This window comes from Ostrea edulis, chromosome 2 (assembly GCF_947568905.1).
Source record: "Ostrea edulis chromosome 2, xbOstEdul1.1, whole genome shotgun sequence".
NCBI lineage: Eukaryota > Metazoa > Mollusca > Bivalvia > Ostreida > Ostreidae > Ostrea > Ostrea edulis.
This window is the reverse complement of record NC_079165.1, coordinates 15,932,369-15,957,515: the sequence shown is the minus strand read 5'-3', so window position 1 is coordinate 15,957,515 and position 25,147 is coordinate 15,932,369. Positions and strand designations below refer to the sequence as shown.

General features: G+C 37.5%; 1 protein-coding gene and 2 long non-coding RNA genes across 3 annotated transcripts; 2 read left to right on the top strand and 1 right to left on the bottom strand.

The window, feature by feature from the left end:
- Positions 1-1,432: 1,432 nt before the first annotated feature.
- LOC125680765 (uncharacterized) lies at positions 1,433-2,400 on the top strand. Its single transcript, XR_007372068.2, has 4 exons — positions 1,433-1,566; positions 1,662-1,710; positions 1,829-1,985; positions 2,162-2,400. It is a non-coding gene; the product is annotated as an uncharacterized LOC125680765 (long non-coding RNA).
- Positions 2,401-10,551: 8,151 nt separating this feature from the next.
- Positions 10,552-14,309, bottom strand: LOC125681741 (uncharacterized). The gene is made up of 2 exons (XR_007372312.2): positions 14,165-14,309; positions 10,552-12,060 (listed from the first exon to the last, which is right to left on the bottom strand). It is a non-coding gene; the product is annotated as an uncharacterized LOC125681741 (long non-coding RNA).
- A 5,740-nt stretch (positions 14,310-20,049) lies between these two features.
- LOC125679755 (uncharacterized protein K02A2.6-like) lies at positions 20,050-22,926 on the top strand. Its single transcript, XM_048919221.2, has one exon. The coding sequence runs from the start codon at positions 20,050-20,052 to the stop codon at positions 22,924-22,926; it is 2,877 nt and encodes a 958-aa protein (XP_048775178.2).
- Positions 22,927-25,147: the final 2,221 nt, after the last annotated feature.

Below are 25,147 nucleotides of genomic sequence, written 5' to 3'. Positions count from 1 at the left end.
CTTCTGGCACACAGTTTTGATTCTGATACCAAAGAAAAAGTTGTGGTGCACGTCTGGCACACAGTTTTGATTCTGAATACCAAAGAAATAGTTGTGGTGCACTTCTGGCACACTGTTTCATTTAGGAAAAGTTGTGGTGCACTTCTGGCACACTGTGCCACTAGTGGCACACTGTGTGCTGCTAGTAGCACACTGTATGCCGTTAGCCGCATTAGCTGCACACTTCTGGCAAACACAGCTCTGGCACACTGATTTGTTTGCCGCAAACTTGCAGCAAATGTGCAGCAAACTTTACATTTTGGTAAGGGTCAAACTTTGATATATCTTATATATATGCAAGATATCTTATATGTTTTATGATATATCTTATAAAAGTAAATTCATATAATACATTAATAAGTTAACAAGATGTCTTATAAAAATTAATTTTTGAGATATTTTATAAAATATATAACATATTTTATCATCTTTTATCAGATACCCAACTATAAAGGATACAATTAATATATTTCATAAACTTTAGAAGATATCTTGTAAGTTTTATAAGATATCTTATAAAATTTATGAGCTATCTTTAAAGAGGAATAAATCTAAAAATAGCATGCTATAGAAGTGTAGTAATAGAATCTAACAATAACATCAATTTCATTTTTTCTGTGACATTGATGATTTACTTTTTATGTGATATATTATTTTGTGCAGTTTATATGAATCACAATTATACTGTAAGGGAGGAATTGCACATTTTTTTCACCAATTTTATTTTCAATGTAAAATATATTCTCTTTTTGTAACCAATGCTGAAGAAAACTTAATTTGTTAAAAATCCTTGACAAGAGAAAAAATTCTTTTGTCCTGTGAATTGCCCACTCTACAAAATCCTAAGTCGGGGAAGGGGAACTTTTCTCCCAAGTTCGAGAAAAATTCTTGATTTCTTATTCGGTGGGGTGTGTGTTAAAAACTTACTACCAAAGAATTTGTTTTAATACAAATTCTCCATCAATACACGCATACATGTTTGCAGTTCTGTCTTTACCCTAAATACCACTATAAATGAAAATGGAAGAAATCAGTCTCCCCAATTTCTTTATTTGCATATGTTATAAACAATGGAACTATTACCCCCCGCCCCCCCAGAGAAAAGATCCCCCCCCCCCCATGACACGACAGTAAGACTAAATATCAGTTAAACTACAATCTAGATCTTTAAATGACTTTAACTTCCTGAGCTTTTCAATATTTCATAATCATCGCTGGTATGACAGTACTCAATTGAATTTTCTACGTAATATGCATTTGCATTGATGATACATGTCTATTACAGTATATAGAAAATGACTATAGCTTTGACAGATTTATTTCCGGTTTCCTTCACTGCGGAATTTGACCTCACCTCTAACCTTTTAATGGGTAAAAAAAAACCACGTGGTGTAAATTTGAATAACAATAACGTTAGTAGGGGTGTACATATCCACTCTGGATTTAACCATGCATGTAATGGGTATTCCCCGTCCTTGTACAGAATTCACCCTTGAAAACGTTTTCTGGGACATCATTAACTGCAATGTAAGTGAGCACTGATGTACATTTATTATACAACAAATGAAGTGCAACTGAGAAAGAAATTCATATTTTTCACAATCTTTACGTTTATGATCTAGAGAGAAAACAACAAAAACTTAAAAGTTCATCTATGGAGGACTGGCACTTGTAAGTAAATTACGGAAGTAATATAGTTGTAAAGGAAATTTCAGTTACCCAACTACTTGTAAATATAATGTTATTTCGATAACTTATTAATCAATGAATTTCACCGTTTTTTTTTCAGTGGAGTTATCCTTATAATTGTTGTTAAGCTTTTACTGATCACATGTTGCTGCATGGTGTGTGCTCGTAGAAAGAGAAATGCGAACAATATGTCTGAAATTGTCCAACCTGTTCCGATTCGTCAGTGTGTTCCTGTAATTGTAAATACACAAGATAACGTAAGTTAACATCTGTAATATGAATTGTACGATGATAGATACTTAAAACAAATACTGCTAAAATAGTATTATAACTTCTGTAATTCGTGAATATTGTTGAGATGAATGGCATTGTGATATTTGTCTCTATTAATAACTTTGTTCTTGAAATGATTTAGTTTTCATATCAATATTAGGATAGGCTATCGATTGTAAGGAATGAGGAGGTACCAGAGCACCACGTAACTGTCCCTGTTTCTGCATATGAGGCACCCCCTCCTGTGTATGGGGCCGACTTCTACCTTTCTCCGAACCACAGCCGGCCAATTTAGAGATCAATGCAAACGCTGTTCAACCATTACAAATTTAAGAGACACCATGACTGCGATTTTTGTATGAACGTATCTTTATGTTGTATAAATGTATTACTCTTTTATGTGTTCCTTCTATCGTCTTACTTGATAATTAAAAAAAAGTGAATTATTTCATAATAATTGGATTATATGTATGGCTGATTGGTTGTACAAAATGTATATTGTTCATCGTCCCGCTCGAGAATTCTTCACTCATATTGAGATATCGCCATAATCGTTGAAGGGCTGCTCAGCCTACATGCATGGTCGGTGCTTACGGCCTTTGGACAGGGACGAATATTATTGTGCCACACCTGCATTCGAAGGACCACTCCTATTCAGTAGCCTCTTACAGGCAAGGGGTACTTAGGACCTATTCTAACCTGGATCTCCACGATTATATATGTTTTAACAAATTGCTTACATAGGAGAGAACGCTCCCTGAGAATTCATTATAACTGAGTCCTAGGTACCTCCAATGGTGTACACTCATAACGTTGTATATGTCGACATTACAAAAATGTTTCCAGTGCAAAAAGTCGAAGATAACGAGTAGTCATCAATGTCATAAATCCTATATAAATCCCATTTTATTTCATTGTTTGCATAATGCTACCTCTCAATTTATGTGTTTAAACGACAAACAACTAGTAAACTTGTAAGGGCTATTTTAGGGAAAAACAGAGTGCCCAAAACTGGAGTCAAATTCGTCTAAGGATAAGAGCTATGTATGAGGAGATAATCCTTAATTTTGAAATGAATTTCTAAATTTTATCACATCAATTAAATATACATCCGTATTTTCAAGCTAGTAACGAAGTACTTAACTACTGGACAAACAAAATAGAGAGTTGGGCAAATCCGTCCCCTGGATATACCAGAGGTGAGATCAGGTGCCTAGAAGGAGTAAGCATCCCCTGTCGACCGGTCACACCCGCCGTGAGCCGTGTATCTTGATCAGGTAAATGGAGGTATCCGTAGTCAAAATCAGTGTGCAAAGTGTTAAACACATTATGGATCACAATAAACCGCTTTTGTCCACCCATTGTACCAGGTAGCTTTAAATAGACGTATAGTAATACGCATGCCAACTGTTCTGTACAAAACCTTACTTTCATGAAAGATTAAAAAAGACAATGTGTGTTTGACAGAAATGTTATCGCGCATAGATGTATAGGTATTGTGTATACCATATTCATTTTAATTTTCAACACAAAGTGTAGTCCCATTGGTTTTAAACCGGTCTAAATTTGATCTGTGAGATCTACGGAGTAGTGTTCATGTATCTTCATGAGTAAGAAGACGAACCTAAATTTCTCAGCTGAGGAAACTTAATCTAGTAGGTTGTCAATGTCTCTACATATCCTCTCACGGTATCTGTGAGCTCTTTACATCAATATCAAGACTGCCGCCATGTTTTTACAAACTTCGCTTCGAGAAACTAAGTTAAGACTAAGACGTGTCCTAAGACCTATGTAGAACACGTCTTAGTCATACGAAATATCCACAAACATGCCTGCAGATCAAATACTACGCAGAAGTCGTGAATGAGGACCTCCATCATCTTTTCAAAATCAACTTAAGATTATTTGCGCTTAGGATCAGAGTGGTGTTTAAAGGTACTGGTTCACATTATGAGAAAAATATTCTTAATTTTTAATGTTAAACATTAAATATATCACTCATTTAAAGTTGATAACGAAAATTTAGGCCTCCTTATTGCAATGATGAGAGTGATATTTGATTCTTAAAGCTGTGTTATGTAAACAAGACTGGAGTCTTTCTTATGTTTGCAAACAAACTAAAGAAATATTAATTTTGTAATTTAAAGCATCCTAAATTTGCAAAGTCACATATTTGATTTTTAAACGACAACTTTTTACCTAAAAATGTTTGAAATATGGTAATTGTATGTCATAAACTTAGATCGATAGCAATGCATTTTGAAAACTATGTAAACAATAACATACCCCAATCTTTGTTTACACAACAAATGATAAACTTTTTATGTCGGTTGACTACTATGGTAGAATTAGAAAAAACACATATTGAGGAATAAGAAAGGTCATTTATTCAATAGATAAATGACAAAGTAATAAGCCAGATAACAATGGTATATCCCAACTAAAAATCGGGACAGTACATAAAAAATAAGGTCAAATTTGACTAGCAGCAACTCCAATAAACAGTATAATGCAATGTGACTAAATGCATAGATAAGGTTTGACTAGTAGTGCAAAGTAGCAAAAATAAACAACATATGCAAACCAGTATGTCCCTGAGTCATTGCTGTGACAAACCTAATCAAAGATCTACAGGTAAAAGGGGACAAACAAACATATGTACAGAGAAAATACAATATGGTTGAGTCATTGCTGTGACAAAACTGAATACAAAATATACAGGTGAAGGTGAACAAAACACCTATATGTACACAAAAAACATACAAGATGGGGTGTCATAGGCCACCACAACAAGACAGCATAGTGAACACAAAAAGGACCTAAAAACCTGGCTTGTTGCCACCCCATCACACAGCTACAGTACAAGGTGGGTAAAACATTAAAGACCAAGGATGAGGGCAGGTACATGTAATGATCTAAGACGTGATAGACCAGGGGTACAAATTACCTAGAGCCCCTGTCTCTAAGAACAGAAGGATTAGCTAGAGCCCCTGTCTCTAGGAACAGAAGGATTAGCTAGAGCCCCTGTCTCTAGGAACAGAAGGATTAGCTAGAGCCCCTGTCTCTAGGAACAGAAGGATTAGCTAGAGCCCCTGTCTCTAGGAACGGAAGGATTAGCTAGAGCCCCTGTCTCTAGGAACAGAAGGATTAGCTAGAGTCCCTGTCTCTAGGAACAGAAGGATTAGCTAGAGCCCCTGTCTCTAGGAACAGAAGGATTAGCTAGAGCCCCTGTCTCTAGGAACAGAAGGATTAGCTAGAGCCCCTGTCTCTAGGAAACGGGTGTATTACAGGCTGGAGCTCCTGCCTGAAGAATCAGATATATCGCTTGAGAACCAAGCACAGTGCATATAAGCAACAGGCTCTTAGCCCAAGGTAATGGAGGGGATACGAATATACTTTTTAAAGGCATCAGAGTTCCAACGGCCCATCTTTTGAATTTGAAGTTCAGTGTAACCCGTGGCAGCTGCCGTTGTTGCTGCTCCAATTCTAAAGCTATGAGCCTGGTACCGTACCAGGTCTAACTTACAAAAATGAAGGGCAGCACGAAGTTGAGTCGTAAAGTAATGCCGTAAAACAGGTGAATCATCCATAAAGGAGAAAAGAGGGGACCCTGGGGAAGAATGTTTTCTGATGGAGATATAGTCGAGCAGGGTTTTATAGGGGCAAAGTAAGGAATTGGAACGATTTTGCTGTAAATGGATAGTAGTAGAAGACTTGGAATGTTTGAAATGAGGAAGGGTGATGTCAATAAAGCCGCGATTGTTAGCGTCAATTCCACTAGCTATGTTTCCGAAAAGGAGATAATGAGATTTTTTATTATGGGTTTTAGTAATTTCCCCTACTCTCAAAAAGGCACAGAAGGCTAATACAAACATAGCATGAAGCATAGTTCTTGAAAAAATGGAATCAGTAGTAAAAGGCAAGGCCTGTACCAATTTACCGAGAATAACCGGGGTAATGGGAAGCCTTGGATCACAAGTTGGTTTGGCATTTTTGAAACCTTGGATCATTTTCTTGATTAAAAAATGTTGTGTTAAGTCTTCGCTGGCACTTAACTTGAAAATAAAGCTGAGGGCGGATAAGGTTGTGCGAGTCGTGGATACAGATAAATTCATCTGATAGCAATGATCAATGAAACTAACGAGATGTGTTAAGAGAGGTGGAAGGAGAGGAGTATTGCGACCATAAACTTGCATTACGAAAGATTTATAAGACTGAAAAGCAGACTTATAGGCCGTTATAGTAGTTGGAGATAAGGAATTAAACAGCAAGAACTCTGACGTCCTTGTCAGAGAGTTATCAGGGTGGGATCCACAGCGGTACATTCCTGGTCCATATATGGGAACCGTGCTTTGAACTTTTGAACCTGCAATCGAGAGAGTAAATCAGCAGCTATATTACTGATACCCTGGATATGTTGGGCCTTGAAGTAAATGTTATGCTTCAAGGAAAGTACCATAAGTCTCCGCATAAGCTGCCTGAGAAAAGGATCTCGTGAGGAATTTTTGTTGATAATGTGTACTACCCCTATGTTGTCAGAATGTAAAACTACTGTGCTGTTACTTAACTGGCTACCCCATAGGTCAAATGCAATGACGATAGGTAGAAACTCCCGAACTGATATGTGGTAACTAATCCAATCCTTAGCGAAAGAACCATAGAACCATTTACGACCAAACACACAACCGAAACCTATGTTACTTGCATCTGTAAACAGGTGCAATGACGAAGATGTGTGTTGAACCCCGGAAGGGAAGAAACCTTTACCATTGAAATGTTGCAAGAAAACTGCCCATGCCTGCAAATCTGCGCGTGTTTCTTTATCAAGACGCCTATGATGACCAGGCTTCTGAAGACCCCGGGTAAGGTCAATGATTCGTCTAAGAAACGCCCGACCCGGTGGAACAACTGCACAAGCAAAATTCAATGAACCAATAAGAGATTGTAACTGATGGAGAGTAGCAGTTCGTTTGTTTTGGAAAATCTGGATTTCAGACTTTAAATGTTCTAACTTGTCAGATGGTAGTCTAACCTCAAACTTAATAGTATCCAACTCGAGGCCCAAAAAAGTTAAAGTTGTTGCTGGATATACTGTTTTTTCATACTTAATCGGGATATTAAGGTCTCTAGCTAAAGAGTAGAAGGCCAAAAGTAAACTGTAGCATACTGAAGAGTTTGGGGGACCAATGAAAAGGAAATCATCTAGAACATGCACACAAGTAGGTACCTGAAATTTGTTTTGTAGAATCCACTGCAAAGCTGACCTGAATTTCTCGAAAAGTTGATAAGCATAGCTTAAACCAAAAGGTAATGTCTTATCGTAGAAAAAGGAACCGAATATCCAAAAGCCTAGCAGCTCGAAGTCGCCAGGATGAATAGATATTTGCTTGTAAGCATTTTCTAGGTCGGTCTTAGCCAAGAGAGCCCCCTTTCCCACCTGTTTAATAAGAGAAATAGCTGTATCAATAGACTGACAGCTAACAGTAGTCATTTCTTTGGGTATATGGGAATTAATAGAGTCACCGTCGGGAAAAGACAAATGATGGATCAATCGGAACTCCCCAGGTGCTTTTTGGGCACTAAACCAAGGGGGGACACTTGTATATTGGGAAATGGGGGTGACATGAAAGGTCCTGCTACTCGTTTGGCTTCAAGTTCTTTTTGGATTTTGTGAAACAAAATATGTTCCTTCCCCTTGAGAGAGGATAGGTTATCAGATAATCGAAACTTGCGCTCACCAATGTAGGGAATTTTAAAACCAAAAGAAAACCCATCAATGAGGAAATTAGAGAGGGCTTGGTCATACCCTGACAGATAATGCTGGAGGTAGTGAACATTAAAGGGTGAAACAATACTGAGATCATAGTTTGTTAAAGGGGGGCAATGCCTTGTTGGAGGCGTTCGTGGGCTTGGCATCTGCCTTGCTATTGGTTTTTGGTCTGGAGGGACATTGCCTGCGGTGGTGCTTGGCGGCGCAATATTGGCACATATGGGGGTGTAGGCAGGACGATCCCTTAGGACAGGATCCAGTGTTGTTATAGGCAAAGCAATATTTGTGTTTTGCCTGGGGAGCACGAAAGGGCTGGGTTTTGGGTTTTAGCTTAAATTCCAAACCCTGCACTATTGCTTCTTGGAATAGTTCAAGATTCCTTTGCTGCCATGGACAGGAGTCAGGGTCCTGTTGGCGCCATAATCTAAATCGCTCATCATAAGTAATGGCTGCCTTGTCTCCACTGGAGCGAGAAAGATTTTGGATGATTTGGGCATAGGTCATCAAATTTGGTACTTCTTGTGGGAATTTTTCAGAGTAGATAGCTACAAAAATGTGAAAACATTCCATCCATCTGGTCAAAGAGTTAACTGTGGGTTTGTCGGTGGCTTTAATAAAGACTAACTGACCGTCTTTATCCACAGTGTGATAATCAGAGTCTGCCTCAGCAGGTTTGAGAAGTGACGTATTCCCCACTGTGAATTTTAGTGCGAATTTTTTGGTCAATACCCAAAGTAAGGTGAATTGCTGTCTTAGCTGAAGGGGCATTGGGGAGGGTACCTGAGAAAAGGCAATCATTGGTAACTGAGATCCCTTGCTGGATGTCTCCTGTAAGTTCTTGTAGAAGGGACGGAGCTGGTGGAGACTGCGAAAGGTTGGCACTTGGAGAGCTGGCAGTCGATGAAGGAGTTTGTTGGAAATAATTTTCCAGGCACTTTTTAAAAGTGTCCTCTATAGTCGGCATGACTTGTGCCATGCATGTCTGGAATATGGCACTAACATCAGGCAAGGGGAAGCTTGGACCTGGTTGAGCGGTGACTTGTTCAGCTGCAGGAACAATGGTTGGATTGGACGCAGGTTTGGTTCGTCTTCGTTTAGGTCTGGAAGCCATCTAGCTCAAGAAAAATACAACAGTATAACAAGAAGGCCAGTCTAAACCATTTAGGGTACTTAGGCTGGTATGAGCCAGTCAAACCACTAAACGTAGCACAACCGCTGGTTTGATTTAGTAGAACCAACCCATTATACGTAGCACGAAGGCTGATGTGGTAAGTAATGTAAATGAGTCAAACCACTAAACGTAGCACAAAGGCTGATGTGGTAAGCCTCTATACGTAGCACCAAGGCTGATTTGATTCAATGAACCAAACCACTACATATAGCCCAAAGGCTGATGAGGTAAGTAAAGTAAATAATGTAAGCCACATACATAGCACAAAGGCTGGTGTGATGTACTAAGTCTGGCCACTATATGTGGCACAAGGTAAGTAAAGTCAAACCACTAACATAGCCCAAGGCTGGCTTGGAATGGTTAATTAAAGCAGTATGTCATATATAGCACCAAGGCTAATGTGGTTTAAAGGGGACTTACGTCCCATTGTAAAAATAATAATTTATGTCTTACCTACTCCAGGCAAAATATAAAAGTAAATATCCCTGGAAATGCAACAGTGTAAACGCCGGAACACCTACGTCAAAAAGCTGGAAATAAAAATGCCGTAAACAGATCATCCGGCTGGAAAACAGAAAAAATACATCACAAAAATATACAAATGAAAATATAGACAGGAAATAATAGAACCCTGAAGCCCCTGTCTTCAAAGGGTACAAGTATTGGTATCAAGAAAAGCTAAAAGAATTCCCCTGATTTGTCTCAAAAACTTATATTGTCCCAGGGAATTCAAATGAACCCCATCACAGAAAATGTTATGTTCACTATTTGTAAAACCTCTCAGCTTCCAAAACCGGATATTGGCCATAGTCGCGTGATGTTTTAATAATGAATTGGCTTCGTTCACACGAGCGTTATATAAATAGGGAGGTATGTTTCTGGTTCTGTGGCGTTGAATAAAACTCAACACAACAACAGTTGAAAGGTGAAAACGTCTACTGAGTTGTGTGAGAAAACAAATTAATCGCAACACAACACAGTCCACATCCTCAGTTGAGTCTAGGTCGTTGCCGCCCAAATTCACGATCACACGACGTGGTCTCCAGTTTCTCACAACGGAGTAGATAGATTGGATGTGATGCTCGTTCCCGATAGATCCGCCACTAATACCATAGAATCGTAGCGCACTCAAACCTGCTATATTAATGGAATCGAAGTTTGTGGCATTTAAATACTGCTGAAACCGGCGAATATGTGAATCTCCGATGAGAAGCGACACTAGCAATAGTTAGCACACAGTACAAAGGGTTGTAGTCATCAAAACAGAAGCACGCTCAAAAATTTCCATGCATGGCGTCTAGCTCCTCCGAGGTGACGCTTATTAAAATATGAAAAATAACCGGAAAGCAGAACTCTTTAACTGATAAAATATGAAAGTTATCAGCCAACTTGGCTTAACGTGGTAAACTACCTCCAGTTTACAATGATCAACCCAGGTAAGGGGATTTCTGAACTATGATCAACGCTAAATGAAAACACTGTTTAAAGTTTTATGAATTTAATAAAGTGAGAATTAACCTTTGTAAATGATAACAAATAATAAGTAATGATCAAAATATAACAAATAGTAAAGTCTATGGAAATTTCACAGAAACAAATAAAGTTATATCAGAAATATGATTTAATTTAGCAAATGAACAACAATAATCTCAATAAATAAATAAATAGTTTATGAAAAAAATCTATATAAATAATAGAAATTGGCAGGAATGTGGAAGACCTATGAAAAATATGAGACTAAATAAAAAAAAAATATATGTCCCTACTGAGCCTCCATACTAATGAAAATGGTCAAAAATCTCTCTAAGAATAAACACTACTATAAATAACTGAATTGGAAAATGTAAGGAAAATGAGCTACATCACCCAATATGAACTCTATCAACACTCTAGAGTTGAACTATGAAAAACTCTGAAAAGTCTGGGCTCTAAAAATAACTAACCCAGCAAATGAACTACACCAAAAATATAAAGGGCAAAATAATAAAGAATAGTGGTTCTAGAATTAACATCTGTTATCTACATCTCCTAAAACCAGGCTGGACTTGGAAAGGGAACCTAACTTATCTATAAAAATCCTAACATCCTAACTCTAATCATAAAGTGCTCGCTCAGCACGTGCTAAATGAAACCTAGAATGCCGTGTACCTTGAGGTTGGCATTAAAAGCAGATATAAAGTGCCATGAGGCTTATCCCCAACCAAGTGAAGAAAACTACACGAACACGGCTTTAAATACCCTAGCTATGCCCAAAAATAAACGCCAATAGATATCAAAGATCCTAAGGCTAACTTAGCCAATTAGAACACAGCTATCAAAAGTACTACGGAAAGACTGCCAACATGGATGACACTTCCTGTTTTAAAAGTAAAACATGTGGAAAGTCAACACATGACCTAGCTTATAAACGACTAACAATAAAGGGGTTTTACGTCAGTAATAACTGAAAACTCAATGTAAATAACATTATCATACTGAAATACTAGCAAATAATAAGTAAATATAAATTACGAAACCAGGGCTATGGAAATAAAAATCCAAACCACTACATTCCTCCCCCCTTAAAAAAACTAAATTTACAATAAATTTTTGTTTAAACAACTATAATACATAATATATGAAAATTTTAGTGTTTATATCCACCAGGAGGAAACCTCTCATCTCGGGTATTGGCATTACTGGAAAGATGGAAGAGGGGTTCTTTAACAGATCTTTTACGTGAAGAAGCGGCCAAGTCCCTGGCTTTCTTATCAACTGCAGGAAGTGGCATCGAATAACCCTGTGGATGCACAAATCTGGGATTGGTGTCATATTTCTTAAAAATGCAAAACTGCAACCCCGCGTGCTCCTCTTGCAGATGTCGATATGCATCATTACGTTTGTAAAAAATGTTGTCGCAAAACAAACTTGGACACTCATACATGGCGCACTTCTCCTTATGAAATCTTAGATAATGTACGCGGTAACTTCCAAGTTTCTTGAAGATATGAGGAAGTGACGGACATTTGTTAACTGGACAAGGTTGTCCTTCATCTGGCCAAACCGATGCCACTGCCTCCTCCTGGGCCTCAAACTCTTCAAGTTCGCAAGGATCTATTTTTATCTCTAAAGGATCCATCTGACAATTTGAAAAAAATTGTAAAACAAAGATTAGAAAATATGAAAATAAATTAATAACCATTAATGCAAGTTCTGAAGTCTTAGAAAATAACTTCTAAAATTTAAATCTTAAATTCTAAGACTTTAAATAATATCAGAATATGGAAAGTTAATCAATGTAGTCATCTATCAATTCCTCTCATAGAATAACTATAAGAAAAACTTAAGTGTTGATTTCAGCACAGTACAAGGGAGATAACTTAAAGATCATCTACGGTCAGTATTAATCTAGGGATACCAAGCTCTCAATGATTCATATCTATTGATACTGTAACTGAATAAACCAAAAGAACTGAAATGTACTGTTTTGACTTCTAGATAACTATAAATCATTACCAACTACTGTGTTTCATTAAATAAATAAATAAAACATCTATCATTGACCTTGTATCACTAAAGTCAAATACAGTGGTAACTTGAATGTTATTCTCAAGAAAAAGATGACCACCAAAAACTAAATCATCAATAAGTAATCAAGATTTTCTTTAATTAGACTAAGATATTTCAAAAATTAAATATCTCTTGTCATCACTACAAAAATATCAACTCAAACCTTTGTTATAATATATCATATAGTATAGAGTTCAAAAATGAAAATAACTATTTACATAGGCATTTAAAAAAAAATAAAATGCCTAGATGCCTGGTCTCAAGGAGAGTAGACAACAAGGGGTTTGATTGTTCTACCCCACCTTGACTGTCTAAGGGGTTCAGGACTAGAACTCAACCTATCAACTCTAGGGGTTGATGTAGCTCTTCCTAAACCTGAATCTAGCGAAGTCATGGTTTCTATTCAGAAATCCTGGTCACGGCACCAAAAATTATGTAACCGGAAAGCAGAACTCTTTAACTGATAAAATATGAAAGTTACCAGCCAACTTGGCTTAACGTGGTAAACTACCTCCAGTTTACAATGATCAACCCAGGTAAGGGGATTTCTGAACTATGATCAACGCTAAATGAAAACACTGTTTAAAGTTTAATGAATTTAATAAAGTGAGAATTAACCTTTGTAAATGATAACAAATAATTAGTAATGATCAAAATATAACAAATAGTAAAGTCTATGGAAATTTCACAGAAACAAATAAAGTTATATCAGAAATATGATTTAATTTAGTAAATGAACAACAATAATCTCAATAAATAAATAAATAGTTTATGAAAAAAATCTATATAAATAATAGAAATTGGCAGGAATGTGGAAGACCTATGAAAAATATGAGACTAAATTAAAAAAATTATATGTCCCTACTGAGCCTCCATACTAATGAAAATGGTCAAAAATCTCTCTAAGAATAAACACTACTATAAATAACTGAATTGGAAAATGTAAGGAAAATGAGCTACATCACCCAATATGAACTCTATCAACACTCTAGAGTTGAACTATGAAAAACACTGAAAAGTCTGGGCTCTAAAAATAACTAACCCAGCAAATGAACTACACCAAAAATATAAAGGGCAAAATAATAAAGAATAGTGGTTCTAGAATTAACATCTGTTATCTACATCTCCTAAAACCAGGCTGGACTTGGAAAGGGAACCTAACTTATCTATAAAAATCCTAACATCCTAACTCTAATCATAAAGTGCTCGCTCAGCACGTGCTAAATGAAACCTAGAATGCCGTGTACCTTGAGGTTGGCATTAAAAGCAGAGATAAAGTGCCATGAGGCTTATCCCCAACCAAGTGAAGAAAACTACACGAACACGGCTTTAAATACCCTAGCTATGCCCAAAAATAAACGCCAATAGATATCAAAGATCCTAAGGCTAACTTAGCCAATTAGAACACAGCTATCAAAAGTACTACGGAAAGACTGCCAACATGGATGACACTTCCTGTTTTAAAAGTAAAACATGTGGAAAGTCAACACATAACCTAGCTTATAAACGACTAACAATAAAGGGGTTTTACGTCAGTAATAACTGAAAACTCAATGTAAATAACATTATCATACTGAAATACTAGCAAATAATAAGTAAATATAAATTACGAAACCAGGGCTATGGAAATAAAAATCCAAACCACTACACAGGTACCACAGCGATCAAATTACCTGATCATGAAGGTTCAACGGGAATAAAGAATAGATTCGTGCAGAAGAGTTGATGTCAAAAGTAATATTCCACGGGAAAATAGCAGGAAAACAAGCATGAGATCTGAATTCGCCAATGTTTACTAAATCTAGCCAATCTAAAGCCATTGCGCTGGAAAAAACCCGAAAAAATATAGAACCTGCGCATGAGCACTATGCATGTTCTAAATAAAGAAGTGGCTATTAAAAGAACCTAGTCTAAAGATAACAAGCCAAACGACCTAAACAATTTATATACATAAATTGATTCTATAATAATGTATAACCTTAATTTCTTGTGAAACCTCCTAAACACATTAGACGGTAGATTTTGATCATTTAAAGTGAAAAACTTTAGAGGAGAATCGTGAATCAGTCCCTTTAACAAAGTATAATTTTCCGGATGACTGCTCACAAGAAATGAAATAGTTTCGTGTTCCAATTTTATTGAAGAAGCAGCTGTCTTTGAAGTCAAAAAGGCTAGTCTTTAATTTATCGTGAGGAATTGTCGTGTTAGTGTTGAAAAGTCATACGTTTTTATGTTGATTTGGAGGGATTTTTATCTCACATTTACGAAGACTTCTTTGCATTGTTTTAAGAATAAGAATCATACAAGAATGCATATATATATATATATATATATACTATCGCTGTGATATCACAGAGGTTCATTTTTGTTTTAAAAAAATCAGATTCACGGGATTGGTAATAGCTATGTATACACGAGAGTGGGGGTATGCTTGGGGTATTTTGCAGACGATCAGTTCCTGTCTTTTAATTTGTCAAGTAGCAATCGTACACGATAACGCAACGAACAAGAGGCAATAAACTTTCTTAAATTTTTTACTCATGCACAGAAATATTTGAATTATTTCGTTGTTTGGTTATTTTCAAAACGAAAAAAAAAAAAGATGTACAAGAAATTATTTTAATACAGCATTTAAATAATAATCATAAAAAATATCAAATAACGTCAAGAAATCTTCGGAATCTGTAGCGGTTGACCAGCGTTTCCATGGATGTCTAAATTCACAGGTTGTGGTTCGGAGAGGGGTACACAGGTGCATGTACAGAATTCAGATTTGTACTTACGTTATCGGTTGATGGTGTGTTCATAATTTCTGGAACATGTTGCATATTTTGTCTCATATTTCTGTTTCCTGCATGTTGTCGTCTACTCGTGCAAATCAAACAGAAACGAATGATCAGAAAACACTTCAAACCAAGGTCAAGGAGAATACCAATGAGCAGAAAACACTTAAAACCAGGGTCAAGGATAATAATTCCACTGACAGAAAAGAAAACGAAACTCTTTGATTTTCGGTAATTAACAAATAAGCATAATTTTGGGGAAGACACATCAATTTTAGTTGAGTTTGGGTAACTGAGGTTTCATGTACAACTATCATAAAAAGTGAAGATAACGAACAGTGATAAATCTCATAACTCCTATAAAGGTGAAGATAACGAACAGTGATCAATCTCATAACTCCTATAAAAAGTGAAGATAACGAACAGTGATCAATCTCATAACTCCTATAAAAAGTGAAGATAACGAACAGTGATAAATCTCGTAACTCCTATAAAAAGTGAAAATAACGAACAGTGATAAATCTCGTAACTCCTATGAATAATGCAAAATTAAGGGTAGGGCAAACATAAACCCCTAGACACAAAAAGAGGTCAGATCAGGTGTCTAGGAGGAGTAATTATTTCCTGTTGACCGTGTACACCCACCGTGAGCCTTCTATCGTAATCAGGTAAACGGAGTTAATTCACCTAGTAGTTGGTTTGTTGATGTTTTCTTTAACCAAAGATCGACAAAGTTAAATATTTCTATCTCAAAGCTGAGTAATGGTTTTAAGAAAGACATTCATCTTCTTCATTCAATCAGCAGTTTATAGTTTCCCAGAGTACGTCTTGGTGTATGGCCCTTGTACAAAAACGTTATCTCAAATACGACAGGAAATAACCGTTACACGCGTGAATAACTTGATATGAAGAAATCCAGAATAAATGTTTGCCGTGTTCTCTATTTTCTATTCGTCATAGGATACATAATCACTCGTCAATATATATATTCACCTGTTTCAGTTATACTTCCTGTTTTGTTAAACAGGGTATAGCACGTCAGTCTTACGAACATGAATGCATTCTACTTCATTGATCATAAATGAGAAGATGTCAAAGGGAAACGATGCAATATCGACCTGATTCAACTGTATGTAAAGCTGACCAATGCAAACCTTCAATTTGCGTTCAAGATTCCCCCCACAGGCACATGACGGTTAAATATGGAACATTTCCTGAAAATGCCATGTCTAGTGTATCTATGTTGTCATCGAAATGCATTTTTGCATTTTCATCAAACTCCTACGTTACACAGTTTAACTGGATTAAATATATAAGAAACACTTTCTTGTCATTAATGAAGAGAGCCTCACTTTGAACTTAAGGAGGTATGCTACACCAGAGAAATTTGATAAGGATAAGAAGTGGAGGATACGTACAACAATATTTTGAAATTAAAAACTTTCAAATTTACTTTACAGTGTATTTAGTCAAAAACTACAGTTTTAGTTGAAAGCAGTCTGAGAAAAAATTAAAATCCCTGCTGGACTCGAACACGCTGTCTACAGTTCAGCAGTCAACGTGCTAACCTACTCAGCCACTCATCTAGGCGAATTGTTATTAGATGTATAGACAAATATTGCTAATATTTATACTTTCCACCATGTTTTAAAAGGAAGTCAGCCATTATGACGATGTAGAATACCTCCTTAATGTTCGATGTAGATGACAGATTCCCGATCCCGACAGATCAGGGGAGGGTACTCTCATTAGTCTCTTATTGCGTAGCGTTATGTGACAATCTATCGTAATCTTGTACTTTATCTATATACATTGGTTTCTTCTACTCGTCTACATCTATTTGAGTTTTGTCTGCTGTTCTTTACATATCGATATTGAGCACGGATTGCTCCATATACCTGATTTAGATGTAGCGCTCACGGCTGATGCGACCTCTCGAGAGAGGGTGCATACATGTACTTCTTCACAAATGCATCGAATGAAACAGTAAATCATTATTTGTATATGTAAGGTAAGAAATGTCTGATTCATTGTGATAGGGAAGGGAGTCAATAGGATGGTTAAGACGAAGCGTTGAAGCGGGCAAGAAATACAGTTTAACCCATATCAATCGCAACAAAAATAATACCGTACGGTTTCTTCACGGATCACTGGATATGGGCGGAGCTCATCTATGGTCATTGTTATTTACCTGGAATTTACCTGGCCAAGAGATCAGGGTGCTGTGTATACTTTTGATGCACACAGGAAGGGTCTCGGGGCCGTCTGCAGTGTTTCTGTGCATGATCATAGTGTTGGTATAATGGTTGTATTCCTATGCCTAGTTGACATACATTCTACACCACCCCCTCTTTCTCTCTTTTACTCTCAGTATTTGGCTCAATGAATGATTTCTTTTATAAATATAGAACTATCATAAATTTAGGCCTATGCTCGGCGCTCACGGCTATTGAGAAGTGGGGGTTCTTTAGCATGCCACATCTACTGTGACACGGGACATCCGTGTTTAAGGTCATCTCCGAGGACCCGTGACATATTCACACCTGATGCCGAGCTTTTGGCGATGGAACTGACACTGCCTGTTTTATCGACTTAGGTCTGTCGCGCCCGGGATTCTAACTCTGACCTTCCGCATACGGGGCGAACGCTCTACCTCTAGACCACCGTGGCAGTATTGATGAATTTGAACTTTACACAAAGAAAATATCGAGTTTGCTAAAACTTTAATGTTACAAAACACGATATGTATTTTAAGATTACCGCTCTCACAGGCACTCGACGGTTTAAATATCCGTAATAAAAAAAAACATTCACAAGGTATATCACATGGTTTCTTTTCTTTTTTTTCTTTTTTCTTTTCCACAATCCGGAAGATAAGGCACATTGCTCATAAGGTAGTATTTTTCTCTCATTGGTCTATTTTTTCCCTTTACCTTGTGTCCAGTGCCGCCATATACATGTATTGACAATTTTCAAAATTGATTAATATCTCACTTTGCATTAAAAATTACCCTTGCAACAAATTTTGGCAACTACGTTGCTGGCTATTATCCGAGTAAATAATGTTCGAGTTATTCATCTTTGAATAAAAACTTAAAGATTTCAACACCTACTATCTACGTAAATATACTATTTTATTTATTATACCTTTTAAACCTCAAAATCAATCATTTTAACGTAGTATAAGAAACTGACATATAATAGAAAGCAGATATCAAATTAATACCAGGATGCCGAGTGGCCTACACTGTACATATTCAGCATGAAATAATCAGAATCTGTGTCCAAAATCGCATGTTTTCTTTTCAGAGGAGCATCGCTACTGATATTGATTGTACAGCTTGTTATATCCGGAACTTTATGTGGTTAATTTGGTTGGTTTTGCTACTACTGTTAACTGCGTATGAATATCTGATAATAAAAAGTAGTTCACAATGGCTGAGCTGTGTTGATACCATGTGCGTACATGTATTCGGAAAATACACGCAAACAACACAACAAATTGGCGACGAGGTGAAACATTTAAGTGCAGAAAACGTTCCGTTCTTGTCTGGATTTATAACTCGTTCCTTAAAACCGGATCTGCAGTGATAATTCGCAAGGATGGCGGCACTAGGATTAATTGGAAAAATTGACCCCTTCGATGAGACAATCGAACCGTGGGAAAGTTACGTTGAGCGCTTTGAACAGTACTTCGAAGTCAACGAAATAGATGCAGGAAAGAAGGTACCGTCGTTATTATGTCTTATTGGTGGAAAATTGTATTCTTTGTTACGTGACCTAACTTTTCCTGACAAGCCTGCAGCAAAATCTTATGGAGAACTTGTGACTCTACTAAATAACCACTTGTCCCCGAAACCCCTTAGCACGGCAGAGCGCTTCCGTTTTGACAAGCGTGATCAAAAGGAGGGAGAGACGATAGCTGAGTATATAGCTCAACTAAAGAAACTTACCATTCATTGTGATTTTAATGCATCGCTGAACGAGAAACTTCGAGACCGATTAGTTTGTGGTATGAGACATGCCCACATTCAAAAGCGTTTGCTATCGGAAAAAGACTTATCTTTCGGAAAAGCAGTGGAAATCAGTCTTGCAATGGAATCAGCTGCCAAGGACGCTACAGAATTACAGTCAAGGAACAAGACAGAGACCGGGGCAGTAAACAAACTTCAAACACGTGCGACTCCCAGAAATAAACATTCTAAGTCGAACGATTACAGAAAAGATACGGTGCGATGTTACAGATGTAACGAAGGCGGACACACAGCACAAGACTGTCGATTCAAAGATACGGTGTGCCATAACTGCAACAAACGTGGACACATCAAGAAAGCGTGTCGGTCCAATCCCAAGAAACCTGTTCGTAAGAAACCGATTAGATACGTGGATGAATACCAGGATGATGGTGGTGATTGCATCGCCAGTTTAGAACTAAATAACCTATCAAGTAAAGATATCATCTGGATCAACCTGAAATTGAATGGCATTTCATCACAGATGGAATTGGATACCGGATCGGCTGTCTCAGTGATGGCTGAGGATGAATTCCATAGGAAGTTTGGAAAACAGAAATTTAGAAAACCAGACATGATACTACGAACATATTCAGGAGAACACATTAAACCAGTCGGTTGTGTTAACGTGCAAGTAGAATACAATGACAGTAGTTACACATTGCCATTGTATGTGGTTCAAAAAGGAGGACCGCACTTCTTGGCAGGGATTGGCTGAGAAAAATTCCATTGGACTGGAAAGTGATTAAAGAAACACATGCCATGCACTCTGTGAAGGTGACGAGCATCAGTGAAATTCTGGACAAATACAAAGACGTATTTAACGATGATGTTCGTACTTTGAAAGGTATCACAGTAAAGCTGTCTCTCAAAGAAAACAAACCCAAGTACGTCAAAGCTAGGACTGTACCATTTTCATTGCGAGCAAAAGTTGAGGAGGAACTTGAGAGGTTGGAACCAGAAGGTACTCTTACGAAAGTTCAACACAGTGAATGGGCGACCCCGATTGTACCCGTATTAAAGAAAAATGGCAGTGTGAGAATCTGTGGTGATTTTAAAGTGACATTAAATCCAGTACTTAATGTTGATCAATATCCGCTACCAAAAATTGATGACATTTTTGCCAACATAAATGGAGGATCACATTTCTCCAAGATCGACTTGAAACAAGCATACCTGCAACTTCCAGTGGACGAAGAATGCAAAGAGCTATTGACCATCAACACACACCGTGGGTTATATCGCTATAACCGGATGGCATTTGGAATTGCATCAGCACCAGCAATCTGGCAACGAACGATCGAGCAGATTTTACAGGGGGTTCCTGGAACACAATGTATCCTAGATGATATGGTGATCACAGGGAAAACAGATGAAGAGCATCTACAAAACTTAGAAAAAGTGTTGCAGAGACTTAGTGAATACGGTTTGCGTGAGAACTTAAACAAGTGTGAATTTTTCAAAGAGAACATCACATTCTGTGGACACGTCATTGATAGACATGGTCTACACAAGACACCAGAAAAGGTTGATGCTATTGTCAAGGCACCATCACCCTCCAACGTGTCGCAGCTTAGGTCCTTTCTTGGATTGGTGAATTATTATGGGAAATTCTTACCGGATTTGGCAACTGTACTTGGACCTTTACACAAGTTGCTGCAGAAGGACTGTCAATGGAAATGGACTGAAGCCTGTGAGGAGTCTTTCAACAAGGTCAAGGACTTGGTTGCTTCAGATATGGTGTTGACGCACTACAGTCCAGATCTGCCTATTTCGTTAGCATGTGATGCATCGCCATATGGACTTGGCGCAGTGATTTCACATGAGTTACCGGATGGAACCGAGAAACCAATTGCATTTGCTTCTCGTTCTCTTGCGCCTGCAGAGAAGAACTACTCCCAAATTGATAAAGAAGCCTTAGGAATTATCTGGGGAATCAAGAAGTTTCACGCTTATTTGTTTGGAAGAAAATTCAAGTTGATCACAGATCATCAGCCTTTGATTCATATATTCAATCCTCAGAAAGGTGTACCAGTGACTTCATCATCACGATTACAGCGTTATTCTCTATTCTTGTCAGCATACAACTATGAGATCGGATTCAGGAAAACGTCCAAGCATGCTAATGCAGATTCAATGTCGCGACTACCCTTGGAAAGCACAGAGTCTGACTTATCCATAGACTTGGTGGACGCATTTCACATTGGACAGATTGAATGTCTACCAGTTTCCAGTAGAAGGATTCAACAGGAAACTCGGAATGATGTAATTCTCGGACATGTGATGTCATGTGTGAAAAGTGACTGGACACCAAAAGATAAAGAGGGGGATCTGGCACCATTTCATGCACGCAGAAATGAACTATGTATACATCATGGATGTGTGATGTGGGGTGTGAGAGTGATCATACCTGCCAAACTCAGAGACCAAGTGTTATTCCAAATACATGAAGGACATCTGGGTGTTGTCAAGATGAAAAATTTAGCCAGAAGTTTCTGTTGGTGGCCAGGCATTGATCAGGATATTGAGACCGTGGCCAAGAAATGTCATGGGTGTCAGCAGAATCAGAATGCACCCAAAGGAGCACCATTGAATGCATGGGAGTGGCCCACGAAACCATGGGATAGAGTCCACATAGATTTCGCCGGACCTTTCCTAGGATCTATGTTCCTGATAATGGTGGATGCACATTCGAAGTGGCCGGAGGTGATCAAAATGAGTACGACCACATCAGCGTCCACAATTGACGTTTTGAGAACAGTTTTCGCCCGAAACGGACTTCCAGCAACTCTTGTGAGTGACAATGGGCCACAATTTACGTCGAGGGAGTTCGAAGATTTTGTTGATGCCAATGGCATTAAACACATCAAAACTTCACCATATCACCCATCCAGTAATGGACTTGCCGAACGCTTCGTACAAACATTCAAACAAGCCATGAAATGCAGCAGAAGTGACTTGGGTAACATCAAGGAAAAACTGGCAAACTTTCTGTTAGCTTACAGAAATATTCCGTATTGTACTACCAACGAAACTCCAGCTATACTGATGATGGGGAGAGAGTTGAGAACGAAAATGCAGCTGATGAGACCAAATGTCGAATCACATGTTAAACAGAAGCAGCAGGAGATGTGTGCACAGAGAAGTGCGCATAACAGAGAATTTGAACCTGGACAATCGGTAATGATGAGAGATTATCGAGGAAATAACAAATGGATTCCTGGAACTATTGCGCAACGAACAGGACCAGTATCATATCGTGTGCAAGTTGACCCGATGACTCAATGGAGGAGACATGCAGATCAAATCGTGGTATCGCAAGTTCCAATGATGACGCCCAGCGTAGAAATTCCAGAGTCAAAACAGTCAAGTGAACCAAGTGGTACATACGTGGATAGTGACGACCAGGAGATGAATGTTCCAGAGTACAGAACATCGCAACCTGTCACACCAGTGAGAACGTCGAAAGTTTCGCAACCGCTTAAGTCCGATGTCACACCAGTGAGAACATCGAAAGTTGTTCGTACACCGCGAAAAGCCATGCCTATTGCACAGGAGAAACGATATCCAGTTCGGATCCGCAAACCAAAAATCATGGAAGATTTCGTATACTCTGGTGCTCAGAAGACCAATACCTGATATGTGTGTGTAGGAATAAGTTGTACTGTGTTTAGGGGCATAATAATCCCCTGTACAACTCTGTGTGTTTATTTCAAACTCTACTCAATAGTCATACATTTTTTTTGTTGGTTATTTTGATATTAACATGTGTATAGATAATACATCTATGTTTGTGTGTTGTGATGGACATGTTCTTAAAATATAGACTATATTCAGTGAACTCAATCAGTGACACTTTACCCTTGGACATTTTCATTTTGGCAGTATAAAGTTTAACGTAATTGACAAATGTATGTACATCAATCTTAAGGGGGAGAAGATGTTATATCCGGAACTTTATGTGGTTAATTTGGTTGGTTTTGCTACTACTGTTAACTGCGTATGAATATCTGATAATAAAAAGTAGTTCACAATGGCTGATCTGTGTTGATACCATGTGCGTACATGTATTCGGAAAATACACGCAAACAACACAACACAGCTATTTAAGGGCACAGTACTGTATGTATGTGAACGGTGATTCCAAGGGGTTTCTTGTTAGTGAATATAGAAATGGAATTACACAGTTTTGTCTACCTCAAGAAAATGAGGGGAATGGTTTTCAGAAGATAAAATCATGCCTTCTTCCAAGGGAATTTAGAAATAAATCAAGCTGAAAAGTTGAGGAAGATGTTGTAGTGTCCAGGCGGGTTAGGAATAAGATTTTTGTTTTTGTGGTATCACGTTACCTCTGGTACCGTTGCTTATTTTGACTATTTTCTGTTACGAATGTGTTACCACGAGAGTTCATTAACACATTTAAACAGCGTTAAGTTAGTGTATAAAATAAGAATGAAATGATGAAACTATAAATTTATTAGCATTTGTTTTTTTACCGAGAGAGTCAACTTTAATGGTTGAAATGAACGCACATGCGTATATGTATATTTGTAATTGATATTTATACTAATTGTAATCTCTATGCTACAAATGTCGATTGTTACACCAATAGAAGATAGGTGATTAATGTACATGTAGGCTAGGATAATGGTCACCATCAAATGAATAGTCAATGTGAACTTTAATCAGCTACAATGAATTAGATACGCGCAGATAGCACTCTCTGGTGCCTGGACAATAAAAGTTACTGAATCCGGTACACACCATGTATGTATCGGATTCAGTCACTTTTAATGCTTACGTGTTCCACATAATCATGATACACTATATACATGGTTTCCTGTTTCGTCTACTCGACCAGAAATATCACGTGACATAAACGCCAGAATGTGATTGGATGATGTCCTCTTAGATGATTAGCTGCTTTATAATCACGAGTGAATATGCTCAAACTTTGGAGGGAAACAATGTGAAAGGAAGGCTTTGCAGAATGTGTAACTTATAATGAGAGTAAGGTAATATTCATTTTCTTTTCTTCATTTCTATTCAAGATAATTAACCAATAGATCTTTAATTATTTCAGGTATTTCGCAATATTGATAAAATGAATGTCCCCAATACACGTAGGAGTTAAGAGATTGGTCACTGTTCATTATCTTCATCTTGTAACGTACATTCTGGGGAAAGTGAACAATTTAACATTTACTTTGAAGCCATTGTAGGAACGAATCTCATTTTTATTTAAAGGGCTGTAATTTTGTCATCAAAAATGAATTCAATAAAAATTGCTCTATATTATATATTTCAGTGATAACAACAGTATTTAATCAAAGTACTGAAAGTACTCATGGGAGTTGAACATTGTGGAAATTCAGTTAGAACAGATAGCACTGGAAGGGTAGGGGGATAAATGACTGAATATTATCATGATTTTAGATACAAATCAACTGTTGTTGTTTTTCAAAGCGTTACAACAGCAAACATGGATAATGGAAGGCCCATAGGCCACAACGCTCCTCGAGTAACTGAAGTCGTGTTGTTGTTTTCTAGAATTTCACCCCTTTATATTCTCATGAAAAATGTGACCACATATTATGGCCCAAACATTCAAATCAATATGGTTAGCAATGTCTTGCAGTTATGAAGAAGTTTTTCCCCCTGTATATATACATTAAAGTTTAATCCTAGTTGTAGCTAATTCTAAGGATTCATTACTTGAAAAGGTAGTCCAATATGCTAAACTGTCACCTGAGTATACTATAGTCCTGTAGAGGATCAATGGAATGGTAAATAATTGTATAATAACTCAAAATAAATGAAATGCAAAAAAATTAAAAATCGTCCGGCATCGGAGATGCAC